We start from the raw sequence: 15,918 nt of genomic DNA on the forward strand, positions 1-15,918 counted from the left end.
ACCAGTCCAACCCAAGCTGGTATTAACTCTGAAATCCTAACAGTCTCTCTGCTTCCACCCTGGTTCAGTGGTTCTTACTTACCTGGGAACTTGTTAGAAATGAAAATTCTCCTCCAAGCCTAGGACTAGCAAATCAGAAACTCTAGGGGTGGGCCCTAAAAATTTTAGGGCATTAAGCTCTGCACATCAAACACCTGCACCACTTACCTGTCCCCATCTCTCCAATCAATCTCTACACCACTTTCTCCCTAGCTCACCTTGACAGTCACACTGAACTGCCTGGGTTCTAGAAACACACTCAGAACATTCACATTACATCACATTTTCATTAGCTGCCTCTCTTCCTGAAAAGCTATTCACCCTTCCAGAGATTCCTCAAGTCTCTAGTTAAATGTCATCTTTTCAGTGAGGCCTTTTCTGACTACCCTATATAAAATAAAATACCTTTTTCCTGAACTAGTCTCCTTAATCTTAGTTTTTCACCAAAGCACTTATCACTACCTAACCGGCCATATATGTGTTTTGTTTACTGTTTCCCTACATTCCACTATGTAAACCCCATATGGACGGAACTTTATTTACTCCTATGCTTTGAGCAACTAGAAAAGAACCTGTTACTCAACAGATGTTCAATAAATGTTCACTTTCTGAAGCAAAATGGTTGCATATGGTTGCCTAGAGGAAAGATAAAAAGAAGTTGAGGAGAACCACTTCATGTTACTGAAGTAACTGCCAAGAAGATTTCAAGAGCAGAAAAACAAACAAAAATCCTCCAAACTCTAAGTGAATGAGAGAAGCAGAATGCAGCAGTTAACACTGCAGAGTATATCAACTGGTTAGCCAAGTTTAGAAAACCTACAAAACTGACCCCAGAGGCGCACTAGGCTTTATATAAGCCAAAGAAGACAGATGAAATTCCAAAGGAGAGAATACCATGTGCAATACTAGAGAAGCAGACATTTGCTAAGTATAATTTTCCCCAAGTGTGTTTTCTTTCACTGGATCTACCAAGAACAGTTAAGTGAAAAGGACAGTAGAGAATAGGACAAAGCTGTATTATAAAGGTTTCCTTAATGCAGGACTTACTGACTTAATTAACATGTTTAATGTTAAGAGAGGAAGTATAATATGCACGTTATTTCTCTGCCTTAACAATATAAATTTGTTTTGCACAAGGACACAGACATGTGCTCCAGCTTCACTTTTATCACTAATGTTAGTAACATTTTTATCGGTCCTATTTTGTTGTAATTTGTCTACTAAATTAACATGGCAATAATGTTTCTCAAAGAAAAAACTCCTTTCATGACTACATTTAGGCCAAGTCTGAAACACTAATTCTGAACACATAGAGGCCAGTTGTCATTTATCTCATTTGCTAAAATTTGTGTAGGATCACAAGTATTCCACTTGGGAAATAAAATCCTGAAATGTTATTTTCACACTCAACCCAATATGAGAACAATTTAAGTCTACAGTATTTTAGGAGGGTTTTTTGGTTTGTTTTCAAGGCTTTGGAGAATTTTAAGTATCTTAAACTCCTTAAAAGATATTTCAATCTAAGATGAACATATCAGAAACAAACAGCAACAAAAAATCACACCAGGGCAACAACTAAAAGGTTCTTTAGAATCACCTAGGTGGGTGTGCCAAACAGGCCTCACCACCACTTTCAGTCATGATGCCCTGACTCCAAATAACTAGTCAAGAACCAAAAAGAGCAAGCAAAAGCCCAAGTTACCTGATGTCCCAGTTGGTTCTCTTTCTAACACACAATATAGTATATACACACAGAATTTAACTGAGGAAACAAAAAAGTTAATGAAAAATAATCTCAGGTGTAGGAAAATCTGGGGGGTCAATCAATTCCAGTAGTCTTTAAAAGATATGATTACCGAAAGTAAATTGAAGACATCTTTTTCTTTCTACAAAAAAGGCAAGACAAACAAGTGTAAAAGCTAGAGATTTATTGTTATTTTGTGATTAATAAATTGTCAAACTGGTTATGACACTACCCCACACTGTATACCACCAATTGCTAGTACAGAAGTTTTAAAACCATACTGAGGCATAAGGCAGAGAGAGCAGAGACGCACAAATATCATCCTTAACGAGTTCCTCTTAGTCATGCCTCCATCTTCATTAACCTTTGTACCTGTTTTATTCCAGGGGTCAGTGTCAAAACAGTGCACGAAATGGTGGGCAACCTGCCTCTTCACCTTTTTTAATAGCAAGCAACTTACAGAAGTAATGGAATTCAACTTGTATTTCCCTTGATTTTACTGGTCTGAATTAATTTTAGTTACTTTAACATTTTAATTTCCCTTAACTGTACATGAGAGAATATAATGACCTAAGAGAATACTGAACCAGAGTCAACCAAATATATTACTGACCCCAAAGTTAGGTTTTAATTGGTCCTAAAGGAATGTACCACCCCAACAGTTTGAGTTAGGCAAACAGAATTTCCTTGGGGAGGGAAGAAAAAAGCTGTAGAACAGCCAAATGTACTCAACATTGTTAAAACGGCTCTTTGTTTTCACCCCTGAATGATACTTCTTTACTACACTATATGCACAGAAATCCTAACAGAATCTTGGTTGCCAGTATTATTTAGGCTGGCCCAATCCAGGACAGAACCCCACCCCACCCCCAAAATTCCCCTTCTCTCAGGCTCTGAAAAGCACAATATTTAACTATTTCTTAATAGAACTACCAAAACACTTCAGAAACAAGTGGCTCACAAATCATTTTAAATTCGTGTATTGCCTGTGCATGAGAAAACTGATAAACCCCGAAGATAGTTCTATTTTTATATGGCGATTAAAAATAACTGAAACATCAAGACACTTTCAGTGAAAGCAACATTTCAATTACAAATTGTAATGCCTGTTAAAACTACCTATGGGAGAAGCTGAAAGTCCTAGGCAAATGCACTTTGGGGTTATACTACAGTGCTCCTTCAGTCTGCACAAAGATTAAGGTAATTTACAGTCAATCTGTGAATGCTGAGACAATGTTACATCATCTTGTCTGTACAATTAATACGTCCTTAAAGAGACAACCAGAATCAGTTTTTCTACTGTATTTTCAAAAAGCCTCACTAACCAGTACTTTTGCTGAGATGTTCATCAAAGATGCTGTAAGATTCTACACAATTAAGAAATACTCTGCTTTGAAGTATTTCCTTATCTTTATTTTTTCCATTACAGATGTTTTGCTCAGATGATCTACTGTAGTATGTTTCTAGAGATGCTGTCCCAAATGTGCATACATACATTGTATACAAATAAAGCAAAAACTGTCAGTAGTATAAATCTTACAGCATTTTTGTTTGCAAAAATACATGCCAAAGTCACAATAAGCAATGTTGTATCACAAATTATAAAGCGCAAATGATTTGCTTCTTTTTAATGCTTTTATTCTACATAAATTACTACCAGAGACTAATGTTTAAAAAGCAAATAAACTGGACAGATGCAGGACAAAAATCTGTTCACCCAACTATAAAAGGTGATATGTTTTTTAAAAATTACAATAAATGCAGAAGTGTTTGACGCATGCAGTAGCCTTAAATGAAAAAGCATTGATTCCCACTGTTCCAGGAAAACAAAAAACAAACAAACACAGTGAAACCCACACATCTTACTGCACTCCACCTTAAAATGTATCATATATTGGGTTTGTTTATAACAGCACAGAATTCCAAGAGTCAAAATGAAATAAAGCGGGTATTTTAAAGATTTAAGAGCCGTTATCAAAAATAAATTACATTTTTTTCAAGATACAGAAATGCTGCTATGATGGCTGAGAGCCCAGTAACCTTTCAATAGCCGCATTGATATCACCTCCTGTGGCTATTAGCGCTTGCAAGTTTGCTTCACGGTTCAAAAATCCCATTGCACTGAGCTGTTCCAGTTGCTGCTGAAATCTAACTTCTGGATTCTGTAGCTGTTAAACAAAAACAAACAAACCAAAGCTCTAAGGAAAATCAGTCCATGTCACACCTAAATAATCTTTTAAAATTTTAATTGCTTTTTAATATTTGCTAATCTATCAAGTGATATACAACCACTGGCCTCTCTTGAAACATATTCAACATATTTAAAAGTCTAATTAGTACTTTATTTACAGAGGGAACCCAGCCTGGTGCTCTGTTACAACTTAATACAGGTGGGAGGCAGGCTCAAGAGAGAGGGGATATACATACAATTATCACTGATTCGTATTGTTATACAACAGAAACCAACACAACATTGTAAAGCAATTATCATCCGATTAAAAAACTCAAGAAACTAAAAATATATAAATAACAGAAAAATAAAATACTCTTATTATTAAAAAAATAATTTTTTAAAAAGTTTTGGAGCTATCAACCAGCTGGGTAATTGTAAAAGCCAGTGTCTTCATGTACAAAATTCTAAAGTTCTAATCTAATGAGGCTTAAAGTGACTTTAATTTCTGTATCAGCCAGTAAAGTCTTCAGAAAAAAGTTCCAGTTTCAGATGTACATACTATACTCCTCATTTTTTCAGCTGCATCTCCTTTTCAGAAATGATGTACTACAGAAATACATAAATGATCACTCAATTCTGGGCAACATGCTAATGGTGAAGTCTATAGATTGTTCAACTTAGATAACAATTCTGCCCAATACCTGAAATTGCTTTTTCGTATTAATTCGAAGAACATTTACTGAGCCAGCAAGTCATGCTACTTATCAGGAATACAAATCCTCATGTAAGATAAAACTCTGACCTGTTTATTGTATTGAATAAGGCTTAAAATAAAAAACTATGCTGTATTTTCACCATGTAGTAGTTTGAGCACAATCTACTGAAACAGGTTTGAATTTGCAATCATCTGTAAAAATGGCATATTCTTAGTAAATAAATGATTCTAGATGCAAGAACATTAGTAGTTCACATTTTTTAGCCATATTTGTGAGGTGTATATATGTAACACAAGTTACCATAGGAAGCAGTAGCAGGTGGGGTGAAGTACTTACAACTTTTAAGCCAAAATACAAAGAGCAGATAGAATATAGTTGTTCAGGAAGTATTTGGAATAATCAGTTTCTATTCCTCCCTGACAAACTTTTATAAAATATAATCTATTTCAGTTTTCTAACACGGACTCCAAAAAAGAATGCATTTTAAAAAGCATTTCCTTTAATGTCTAATATAGTACTAAGGTTAATCATTATAATGCCTATTTTTTAGAATCAATATAATTAAGAACAAACTTTTCATTACAAGCTAAGCCCCTAAAGATGACCACTTTCTTTACTTTTTTGAAATTTCTACCATTAAGAAGAGCAGAGAAGAATCATTACCTGAGGATTCACTCCAGCAAGAGCCTGCAGCATTTGCTGAATAAACTGCTGATGTCCAGGTTCGGTGGTTCCTACTGTGGGACTTGGGTTTTCGCTAGATGTAGAAGTAGAGCCATTGGTTCCTGAAGAGCCTCCAGTACTTCCTAATGCCCCCAGGCCAGGAGTAAACCTAGAGAAAGCACCAACTGTTAGTAAATCTAAACTCCTAAAAATAAGAGGCCAGACCAGGCTGGCTAACAGCAAATCAGTTATAATTTAATATAATGTTAGCTAAGTTATTTTCTTAAAAGAAGCATTTTTAACTTTGAAAACTCTCTTACAATCTCAACCCAAAAAAAGAATGGCCATTAAATCTGAAATTCTCAGAGAAAGTAACCACTGTGCACTTTCACAATCTTTTCCAAATAAGCCTACCCTGGGATGAGGCCGGGGGCTTCAGTTGCTAAGGTCTGTAAACCCTGCTGAATCTGTAATAAGGCCTGCATTGCTCTAGGGTTTGACATTGCAGATAACGTATCAGGATTCTGCATCTAAGGAAGAAAGAAAGCCAGGGGTTACAAGGGAATTAAAATTAGTGAAGGTAAAATGGAAATGTTTTCTTTGCTATGCTTCTTGAGAAAATCTAAAACCTTACTCCTAGACACTGGTAATCTGTAATTTCTTCCCAATATAAACACAAGCACCTCCCTTTAGACAGCAATCTCATGTGCGAATCATCACTTGACCTCCCAAGTCCATAGTGAAAACCATTTTTCATAATGAAACACAATCAGGAGCTCCTCTTGAAGCCACAGTTGTTCCTCGTTTTCCAACAGATAAAAAGCGTTGTTTCTAAGAGACGACCTCCAAATGCACAGTTTATATCACATGGTAATATGGTGAAAGTCACATATTCCTCCTTGACCAAGTGTTAATCTGTTGCTGATGGAACAATTTTACCAATCAGATACACTCTTAAGACAATAGTTCCAAAACTGAAGTTAACACATGTGGTGGTTCAGCTTCGCTACTTCCAAATATACACCACCTGACTAACCAAAAAAGATAGGCCTACATCATTACAATAAACCAGAGACACTGACTAACCTTAGACAATGGTTTATAGGTCAGAGGATCATTTGGATAATATTTAAAAGCCCTCCCTAGAACTACCAGTTTCAAAACACCAAGACTGACTCTTCTTTTCTTTTTAAATAGTAACATACCATGGCAATCTCAAGTACTTTTTAATTGAAATAACTTCCTTATGACAAGACTGACAATTTTAATCTTGCTAATTCCAAGTTTGAGGAATGAGATCTACCCCTTGGAAAACAGGCATTCTATTAATTTGGAGGAATTAAAACATTACAGAGAAACCAAACAAGTAAAGGGTAGCTCTCTTCCTGTTACTTGAGATTAGTTAAACCATAAAGCGTAACATGACACAATGGAGCACTTCAAAGTTAGTAAAGTGAAAGGAAATGGTTTATGATATTAACAAAGCATTCTAAATCCTAAAAATCCTCAAAAGCAAAAACCAAATGGTCCTTTCCTCAGAATTTATATTTTTAAAAATAGAAGCAAAAGGTCAGCAGTGAAATGGGGCTCAGTTAAAAATCAAGCTGAATTCTCTGCAAATTGACAGCAGACTCTATTCTACATTTTGCTATCAGCCAGAGAAAAAGCAAGGAAAATGTTTACCATCAAACTTTTTCAAGCAAATCATTACCGAAGACAGCTAGCATCTTTTCTTACTCACTTGTTGAAGGAAAGTTGGGAGCTGTTGTCTCATTTGTTCTTGAAGCTGAGGATTTCCAGCAAATAGGGGATTATTCAGCATCATCTATGGGGCAAGTGTTCAAACAATTTTAACTGGAAATATCTGAAACAAGTAATGTACCTTGTTTAATAGTCTATCTTCCCCTCCAGTGCCTAAACTGGCACTTCACAGGGAGGAAGGTAGAACATGAATAAAAAAGGGAAGATATTGTCCACAAGAGGGATCTCCAGCAAAAACAAAAATGAGGCATCTTCTCTCTCAGTGAGTATGGTGATTATGATAATGTCACGTGATATCCTAAAAAATAAAAGCAATCATTTTCTTAGGCTTTTCCTTGAGTAAAGGTGAATATTTGCCCTTGAAAGAAAAATGGGAGTAACTGAAATTCATGAAGATACATTTTCTGCTACACTCACAGAATAAACCTAAGCGTCAATACATGGAACTATACATGGCTTGCACAGATACCTCAACACACAAGTGGCAAGCACAGAGAAAATCCAGATCTGGAACAACTATATCTACCTGCCTACTGCAAAAGAGCTAATATTAGGTCCAGAAAAATAACACTGCAGAACAGCAACCAACTTGCCAGAGAAATGGAGCTGCCAGGTGAAAATCAGCCTAGGAATAGAACCAATAGATCTCTGGGGATAAAGTATTAAAATGCTTTAATAAGACCTAAACAATGTAAATCATTTGAGAACACCAAAATTAGCCTCTCTATTTCACCTCACTACCACCAGAGATGGAAAAAATGGCATGACTAACCTTCAAATGGGTGAGTTAAATGAGTTAAAAAGTCAGAGTCAGGGCCAATATTAATGGGCCAATTAATACTAAAAATAAAATTACAATACACAATAGCATAACCAGAAACTAGTAAATTCTCATAGCTTCAAAAAAGACTAATTTTATATCAGTTTCCCCAAACAGAGTGAAAAGTCAACTAACAATGATTTACTGATAGCCTATTTACCAGTCCACATCCAAAGTCTGGTGGGGGAGCGGTGTGGAGGATGATCCCTGCCCTCAAGTATTAATAATTAACTACTGTGAGAGTAATTACATGTTAATTGCTAAAAGTAGAGAGAATTCCTCCCTCCCTCCCTCAGTTTATCTACTGTTGCAAAGTAGATTTAATTTCAACAAAATAAGACAGGAAGAAGTCAGACAAGTTTTATGAATATACAGCATTTATTTTGAAGTGACCAGTAAGTTCACAGTAAATAAAGTAAAATCTACTTGAGACCAACAAACCTGCTTTTTTAATGGCTCCAGTCAATAAAGTTGTCACATTTATCTTTTAGGATTCATGTTATTTGAAAAAGTGTGTCAACTTAAGCTGATTCATACTTTTTCAGAAAATTGTTATCACATTTGATTCAGATTTTTCTCCTAACTTACCTGACTGTATAAACAGTTTTTACAATCAGACATTTTTGAATACCTAAAAATGAAAATTAGAATAGAGAAACTACAAACTTTAATACACTGGTAACCAAAATACATTGTAAATGTTTCTAACAATTATCTATCAATATTGTAAAAGCCAACTCATATCTAGCTTACTTTTGTTTCAACCTTTCGCTTTAAAGTAAAAAAAGCAACATACCAAAGTGCTCAAGTCACTTTACAAATGTAAAATTGTTAGTTTAAATGGCTGGGAATGTGCTTGTTAGAGTCAAAATTTTAAAGCAAGATGCACATTTAATGATTATTAAATAGGCAAATATGTATTTTAAACCATACAAACAGGATCACTCTGATAACATATTTTCCACATTTATTTTAAAGTGCTATCATCACAGTAAGCTGAAGCATTTAATACTAATAACTCAATTTTCTAATGAATAAAACAATATTTCATAAAGTATACCTACAATATACAAATTAAAAGTATATAAAAATGTACCTAAAAAAATCTGTATTTCCAATTTTACAAATTTTAAGAGAATAGAAGTTATTACTGAGGGTTGTTAACTCAAACATATCTGCTATATACTTGAATCAACATAGTTCCAGATTTTAGAAATGTAAAAACTAGCTCATTTGATATAATGAAGAAAGTGATTTAACTTTAAAAGCTTTTAAAATTTTGGAAATGGAGAGAGATTACAGGAAACTATTTTAAATTCCCAACATTCCACAGAAACCATTTTTAATAAACAGCAAATATAAATTATAGACGATCAAGGTTTAGTTCATATTGTCTAAGGTTTTTCAAGCCCAATGGTTCTTAACTTATGGGTACATCAGAATCACTTAGGGAACTTGGGAAAAAAAAAAAAAAATCCAATACAGTTATATCAAACTGTCTGAGAGTGGGGCTAAAAAACAGTTTTTTTATCTTAAAATTTCCGAAGTTATCCTAAACATTCAGCTAGGGTTGAGATTCACTTATTTTTTTAGTTATGTCTCTTCTGAAACAAGTTAGAAAATAATTACTTGATGAAGGACCAGTGTACTAACTTTGGATGGAGATCTATAGTAGAAAGAATGAGAATACTGATCCCACAAATCTCTCTGCCCATACTGAACAATTTCAGGCTATTTTATAACTGCCATTTTGAACATGACTAACACTCAGAATCTGTGTGATCTAATAAATAAAAGTCTTTCAAATGTATTAACACTTCTTAATCACTTTCAAGATTTACATTACGCGAAAGAGTACTAATTCTGAAGCACTATTTTGAAGAATAGGCTTCAAAAGGGAGAGCAATCAGAAACTTTTCTATTCATCTCCTACATGAACGTATGTAGATATAAAGTAAACCTGAACTTCTTTCTACCCAGTGGACAGAGGAAATGAAGCTGTTTTAATTATATTATGAAGTATTAAATTACTGTAAAGAAACAAACTGTCCAAAAAATTGGGAGATGCAATTTGCTTCTCTAGTGTATTAAGGCAGCACACACAAAACAAATGTGCCAAAATCACAATGATTGGTTAGGCCATTTCGATACACAGTGCTCACAATTGTAAACTCACCTGTGCAGCAAGGTCAGGGTTCTGGCTTAGTGACTGCATCATGCTTCTCATGTAGGGGGCAGACAACATGTTTTGCATAAGTTGTGGGTTTTCAGTTATTTGCTGCAACAAGCTCTGCATCCCTGGTGTGTTGAACATACTAGCTGGAAGTTTTTTAAAAAAGAAGACATTTTATCAAGGGAAAGATAAATAAACAAAACAAAGTTTTAAAACACAATAATTTTGGCAATTTTAGACAAACATACCTATTAGTTATCAACTGAATTAAAGAATTTTTTAAACTAAGATCTCTAAAACTACATACTCAAAGTATACCAATTAAGGAGGGTTTACTGACTTTAAAGATTCTAGTTGCATTTAGATGAAAATCACACCTTATGGAAAGGCTAAGTTCTAAAAGATCAATTTAAGGCAAAATTTACTACTGAAAAATCTCATTAAGTGAAAATGTCTGAGCCAACTTTTCCTCCAGAATCGCTTAACTAGAATCATATTCAGCACTCAGTATGTTCCCACCTAAAAGAGAAGGGAGCCTTCTCACCCAGGCCTCTATGACATTTTCACTGAATCCTGGCACTCAATGAATTCAACCCCAAATTAAGGGGCCTTCTTCATACTTCAGTTTCATCTGCAAAATGTAGATACTTGCTACTATTATTATTTTTTTTTTTGTAGAGAGCTATAGCTAAATTTATGTGAATTCCATATTCTCTGGAAATTAATCTGTTCAACATATATCCACTTGCCAACTAGATAAGCTCAAATATATTCTCAAACTTTTTCACTCCCCTTGTTCTTATTCTATTCAGTGCAGTTTAACAGGCTCAAAGCATTTGACTCTTCCCACTTAACTTTCTAGTTTATTATAATTCTGCAGTTTTTCTGTAGTAATTTTTGCTTTTCCTATTCTCTCACATTATTTCAATTTACGTTACTCCCCCACCCCCGCCACATTCCAGAGACTAAGGATATTCTAAGACAGCAGATGAACCTAGTCTGCAGGGCAAACACGGCACGTGACCTGTTTTTGTACAGCCCATGAGCTAAAAATGGTTTTTACACTTTTAAATGGTTAAAAAAATTTTTTTGTGTGAAATGTGAAAGCTGTGAGGTTCAAACTTCAAGTTCCATAAATAACATTTTGTTGGGACACAGTCACGTTCCCTTATTTATTATTTATAGTAGACGAGAAGTTTGGACAGAGGCCCATGTGGCACTATCATACTCTACTCAGCTGTTGGGTGAACCACAAATCAGTAACTCAGTTATACCTTATGCCCCATGAATCACTGTAGCATACTGCTATTTCTATTTTCATTATCAGTGTATACTATTTATGTCAGAACAAGAAGAAAAGGGGGAGAACTGGGACTATGCATGCCTCCTTTTAAGGCACAGCAGAAGATGAATTATTTTATCAAATGAGGTGGCAAAACATATTACTATGCAATGATACTAAAATAATAAAATACACTTCAACACTGTTAGACAAAGCACTACCACAGCAAAGCAAGTCAAAAAAATACAATTACTGAGGCTTCCCTGGTGGTCCAATAGTTAAGAGTCCCCTTACAATGCAGGGGACACTGGTTTGATCCTTGATCTGGGAAGACCCCACATGCTGCAGAGCAACTAAGCCCCTGCACCACAACTGCTGAGCCCACATGCCGCAACTACTGAAGATCATGTACCCTAAAGCCCACACTCTGCAATAAGGGAAGCCACCGCACCACTACTAGAGAGTAGCCCCCACTTATCGCAACTAGAGGAAGCCTGAGTGCAGCAACAAAGACCCAGCACAGCCAAAAGTAACTAAGCTAAAAAATAAAATATACTTATATCATTAGAGCCAAATTTCTTCACAAAAATAAAAAATGAAAATAAAGCTGCAACCAAAGTTAGGTTCCTAAATGGTTTACTTGTTAGCCAAGCAAGGAAAGCAGCATACTAGTTATGATTAATTAGTATGGTTATTTAAATCTTGACTGCAGCACCCAGGGAAATGTGTGCTGGGAAAATAAACTTGTTTGAGGCTACTCGCCTTTCAAGGAGGACAATTTCTCAAAAGTGAGGGACATTGAGCTGTTAACTGATAATTTAAAAACACGAATTATTTTGAGTAGTATTCCTTGTTTCCTAATGAATAGATAGATAAATGTTACTGATACTGCTTAGTTCTTTTGCGAGGCAACAATGTCAAGGTGGAAGTAACTAAAATTAGCTTCTATAAATAGTCTGCATGAAATAACAACAAGCAAAACTATTTTCAAAGTTAAGAGAACATTCATTTGGTACAACCTGAAGCAGAATCTACTAAGATGTGCTACATCTCATGATGATAAAAACACGTGAAGTATTAAAAGGATTAGTTGGACAAAGATATACTGCTTATAAAAATATAAGGTATTTAGACAATAGCTGATCCACTGATTCATCAGCAGGTACTCTGGAAAATATTTTGAACTGTAACATTACTCAATTGATAAAAGTTATCAATAATAAATTTCATTTCACTCTTGTGAACTTAGCTATAGTCAATTTCATGAACTTTTGTCAGAAATATCCTGACTTGCCCAAGCACATGGCAGTTTGATGGCTTAAGAGTAGTAGTTTTCTAGTTTTGTTTTTAAAAAGATACCATTTTATTGCAATTTTTTTTTTAAGCTCAGAGCTAAGACTGAAATTCTTCTGAACCACACAATCACCATTATCAAATGACTTTGGAAACTGTCTTTTGCTAGAACCTGGTAATGTTTCTCAATGAATTTCCTAAATTAGAAAACAAAACAATATTTACATGTCAAACCCATACTGTGAAGTGCATTCAGACAAGTGAAACTGTTTGAATCACAAACAATGAAATGTCAAGCTGCTTTATACATTCTTGTGCTGTCAAGTTAAAACAACCAACAAGATCTCTTTTCACAGACTTGCAGTAAATATACTTTTGAGCTTATATTATTGTTCCAGCAGCATTTTTTGGACCTTAGTGCAAGTACAAAGAAATTTCCATATTTTAAAATTCATTTCACTGTTTAAGTGAGGCACTATGACCTAATCTTCAACTGGAATTGATTAATCTGCAATGACATGTTAAAAAACCAAGAAGACTCTAACAGAATCCTACAAATGCTTTCCAACTAATGAATATGCTATAGTCATATTTTGGAATCAATACATAATTGAAATGAAAAAAAGTAAAATCTCATTACTTATCAGTATTAATAGATGAACATTTACAAATAATTCACAGCTGACGAAAGGAAACACTGTGAACTTTAATTACGCAAAATGTTATCCCTAAAAAGAATTTCATTCCTATGATTAGGGAATGTGTAAAACAATATAATCCATCACCGATTCAGTGGACCTGAGTTTGAGCAAACCCGAGGAGTTGGTGAAGGACAGGGAAGCTTGGTGTGTTGCAGTCCATGGGGTTTCAAAGAGTCAGACATGACTGCGTGACTGAACAACAAAAATAGTATTATACCCAATTATTAGATTTTTAATTCCATCAACAAAAGAACTTGTGGAGATTGGTCTTCTAATACTCTTTTTTTTTTTTTGGCCATGCCGCATGGCCAGTTTTCTGACCAGGGATCAAACTCGTGCCCTATGCAATGAAAGCAAGGAGTTACAATCACTGGGATCACCAGGGAATTCCCTTCTCTTCTTAATAAAATAGTCTTGATTTTGTCCTTTTGGTTCTTGGACTGCAAAGCCTAAAGTATTATTATCCCTTTGCAAGAAAAATTTGCTGACTCTTGCAAACAATTTCCTCAGTTTCCAGAGTGAGTGCTTACAGGGCAAAAGAAGAGTAAAGAATTTCACCTTTCGGGTATATGTGTGCTTAACTTCAAATAGTTGAGTAAAGGTCCTAATAGTATAAAAATATGCTAATAATGTTAGGCCATCATGGTACAATCACTATTCTGTTTCTTGTTTTGCTTTGATGGAAATATTAACATGAAATCTTAAATAGCATACCAAGCCATTAAATTAAAAGTTGAGTAAAAAGTTATAAGACCATTCTGTTTGTAAGACAAATTTGTTACTATAGACACCATGCTACAATTAAAAATAATTTGTCTATCAGCTGCGAAACCTTATTAAACCTTTGTCTCTGCTCTTAGACCTCTAAAATGTGAAGGAAGCATCTCTCTCAAAAGTTTATCAGTAAAAATCAAATAAGCATTTGATAAAATCAGAATAGGATAGTATTTTCCTTGTTTTAAACATGGTTTATTTGGATTTTTAGACTTAACTTTGGATATTTAGACATGACCTGTATGCAGGTCAAGAAGCAACAGTTAGAACTGGACACAGGAGTACATTAAGGCTGTATACTGTCACCCTGCTTATTTAACTTATATGCAGAGTATGTTATGCAAAATGCCAGGCTGGATGAAGCACAAGCTGGAATCAAGATTGCTGGGAGGAATATCAATAACCTCAGACACACAGATGATACCACCCTTATGACAGAAAGCAAAGAAGAACTACAGAACCTCTTGATGAAAATGAAAGAGGAGAGTGAAAAAGTTGGCTTAAAACTCAACATTCAGAAAATGAAGATCATGGCATCTGTTCTCAACACTTCATGGCAAATAGATGGGGAAACAATGGAAACAGTCACAGACTTTATTTAGGAGGGCTCCAAAATCACTGCAGATGGTGACTGCAGCCATGAAATTAAAAGACACTTGCTCCTTGGAAGAAAAGCTATGACCAACCTAGACAGCATGTTAAAAAGCAGAGACATTACTTTGCCAACAAAGATCCATCTAGTCAAAGCTATGGTTTTTCCAGCAGTCATGTAAGGATGTGAGACCTGGACTATAAAAAAAGCTGAGTGCCAAAGAACTGATGCTTTTGAACTGTGGTGTTGGAGAAGACTCTTGAGTGCCTTGGACTGCAAGGAGATCCATCCAGTCAATCCTAAAGGAAGTCAGTCCTGAATATTCATTGGAAGAACTGATGCCGAACCTGAAACTCCAATACTTTGGCCACCTGATGTGTAGAACTGACTCACTGGAAAAGACCCTGATGCTGGGAAAGACTGAAGGCAGAAGAAGGGGACAACAGAGGATGAGATGGCTGGATGGCATCACCGACTGGATGGACATGAGTTTGAGCAGGCTTTAGGAACTGGTGATGGACAGGGAAGCCTGGTGTGCTGCAGTCCATGGGGGTCACAAAGAGTCGGACACAACTGAGCGAGTGAACTAAGACTTACCACAGTAGTCATTTTGCAATACAAATACTGTATCATTTCACTTTACGCCTGACACCTGAAGCTAATATAATGTTTTATGTCAATAATACCTCAATTTTAAAAAATGGCATTATTTAAATTTTTATAAAACTACTTTGTAGGTAGTTTTGTAAAAATTTGTAGGTAGGGCTACCTAGTGGCTCAGTTGGTAAAGAATCTGTCTACAATGCAGGGGACCCAGGTTTGATCCTTGGATCAGGAAGATCCCCTGGAGGAGGAAATGGCAACCCACTCCAGTACTCCTGCCTGGAGAATTCCATGAACAGAAGAGTCAAGCAAGTTACAGTTGATGGGATCACAAACAGTGAGACACGACTGTGCAACTTTCACTTTCACTTTATATTTTATCAAAAAACGTCATTATTTATACTCACTGTATTCTATTAAAGAATATATACTTCTGGGACCATTCTGATTATTGACTTTCAGTAAAGAATTTTTTAAAATTCCTTATACAGCATCTTATCTTTCCAGTTTCACTGCCAAAACACAGTTATCTTTTAAAATATACCCAATCACTTTCATCTGAGGGAAGTGGCCTCATGCTTTCA

The 15,918-nt window shown here is 35.3% G+C and overlaps 1 protein-coding gene across 2 annotated transcripts in view; it reads right to left on the reverse strand.

The window, feature by feature from the left end:
* Window positions 1-1,972: 1,972 nt before the first annotated feature.
* Window positions 1,973-15,918, reverse strand: part of UBQLN1 (ubiquilin 1) — a 52,953-nt gene continuing 39,007 nt past the window's right edge. The window contains exons 7-11 of one of the 2 annotated variants that reach the window (XM_068973533.1): window positions 10,093-10,235; window positions 7,077-7,160; window positions 5,750-5,865; window positions 5,336-5,504; window positions 1,973-3,951 (exon numbers count right to left, since the gene is read on the reverse strand). In XM_068973533.1, the coding sequence (XP_068829634.1) occupies window positions 3,799-3,951; window positions 5,336-5,504; window positions 5,750-5,865; window positions 7,077-7,160; window positions 10,093-10,235 (665 nt within the window). In that variant the 3' untranslated portion in view covers window positions 1,973-3,798. The remainder of the gene's footprint in view (window positions 3,952-5,335; window positions 5,505-5,749; window positions 5,866-7,076; window positions 7,161-10,092; window positions 10,236-15,918) is intronic. The other variant, XM_068973534.1, reaches the window with a different exon arrangement.

Source organism: Capricornis sumatraensis, chromosome 6, assembly GCF_032405125.1.
Source record: "Capricornis sumatraensis isolate serow.1 chromosome 6, serow.2, whole genome shotgun sequence".
Classification (NCBI taxonomy): Eukaryota; Metazoa; Chordata; class Mammalia; order Artiodactyla; family Bovidae; genus Capricornis; species Capricornis sumatraensis.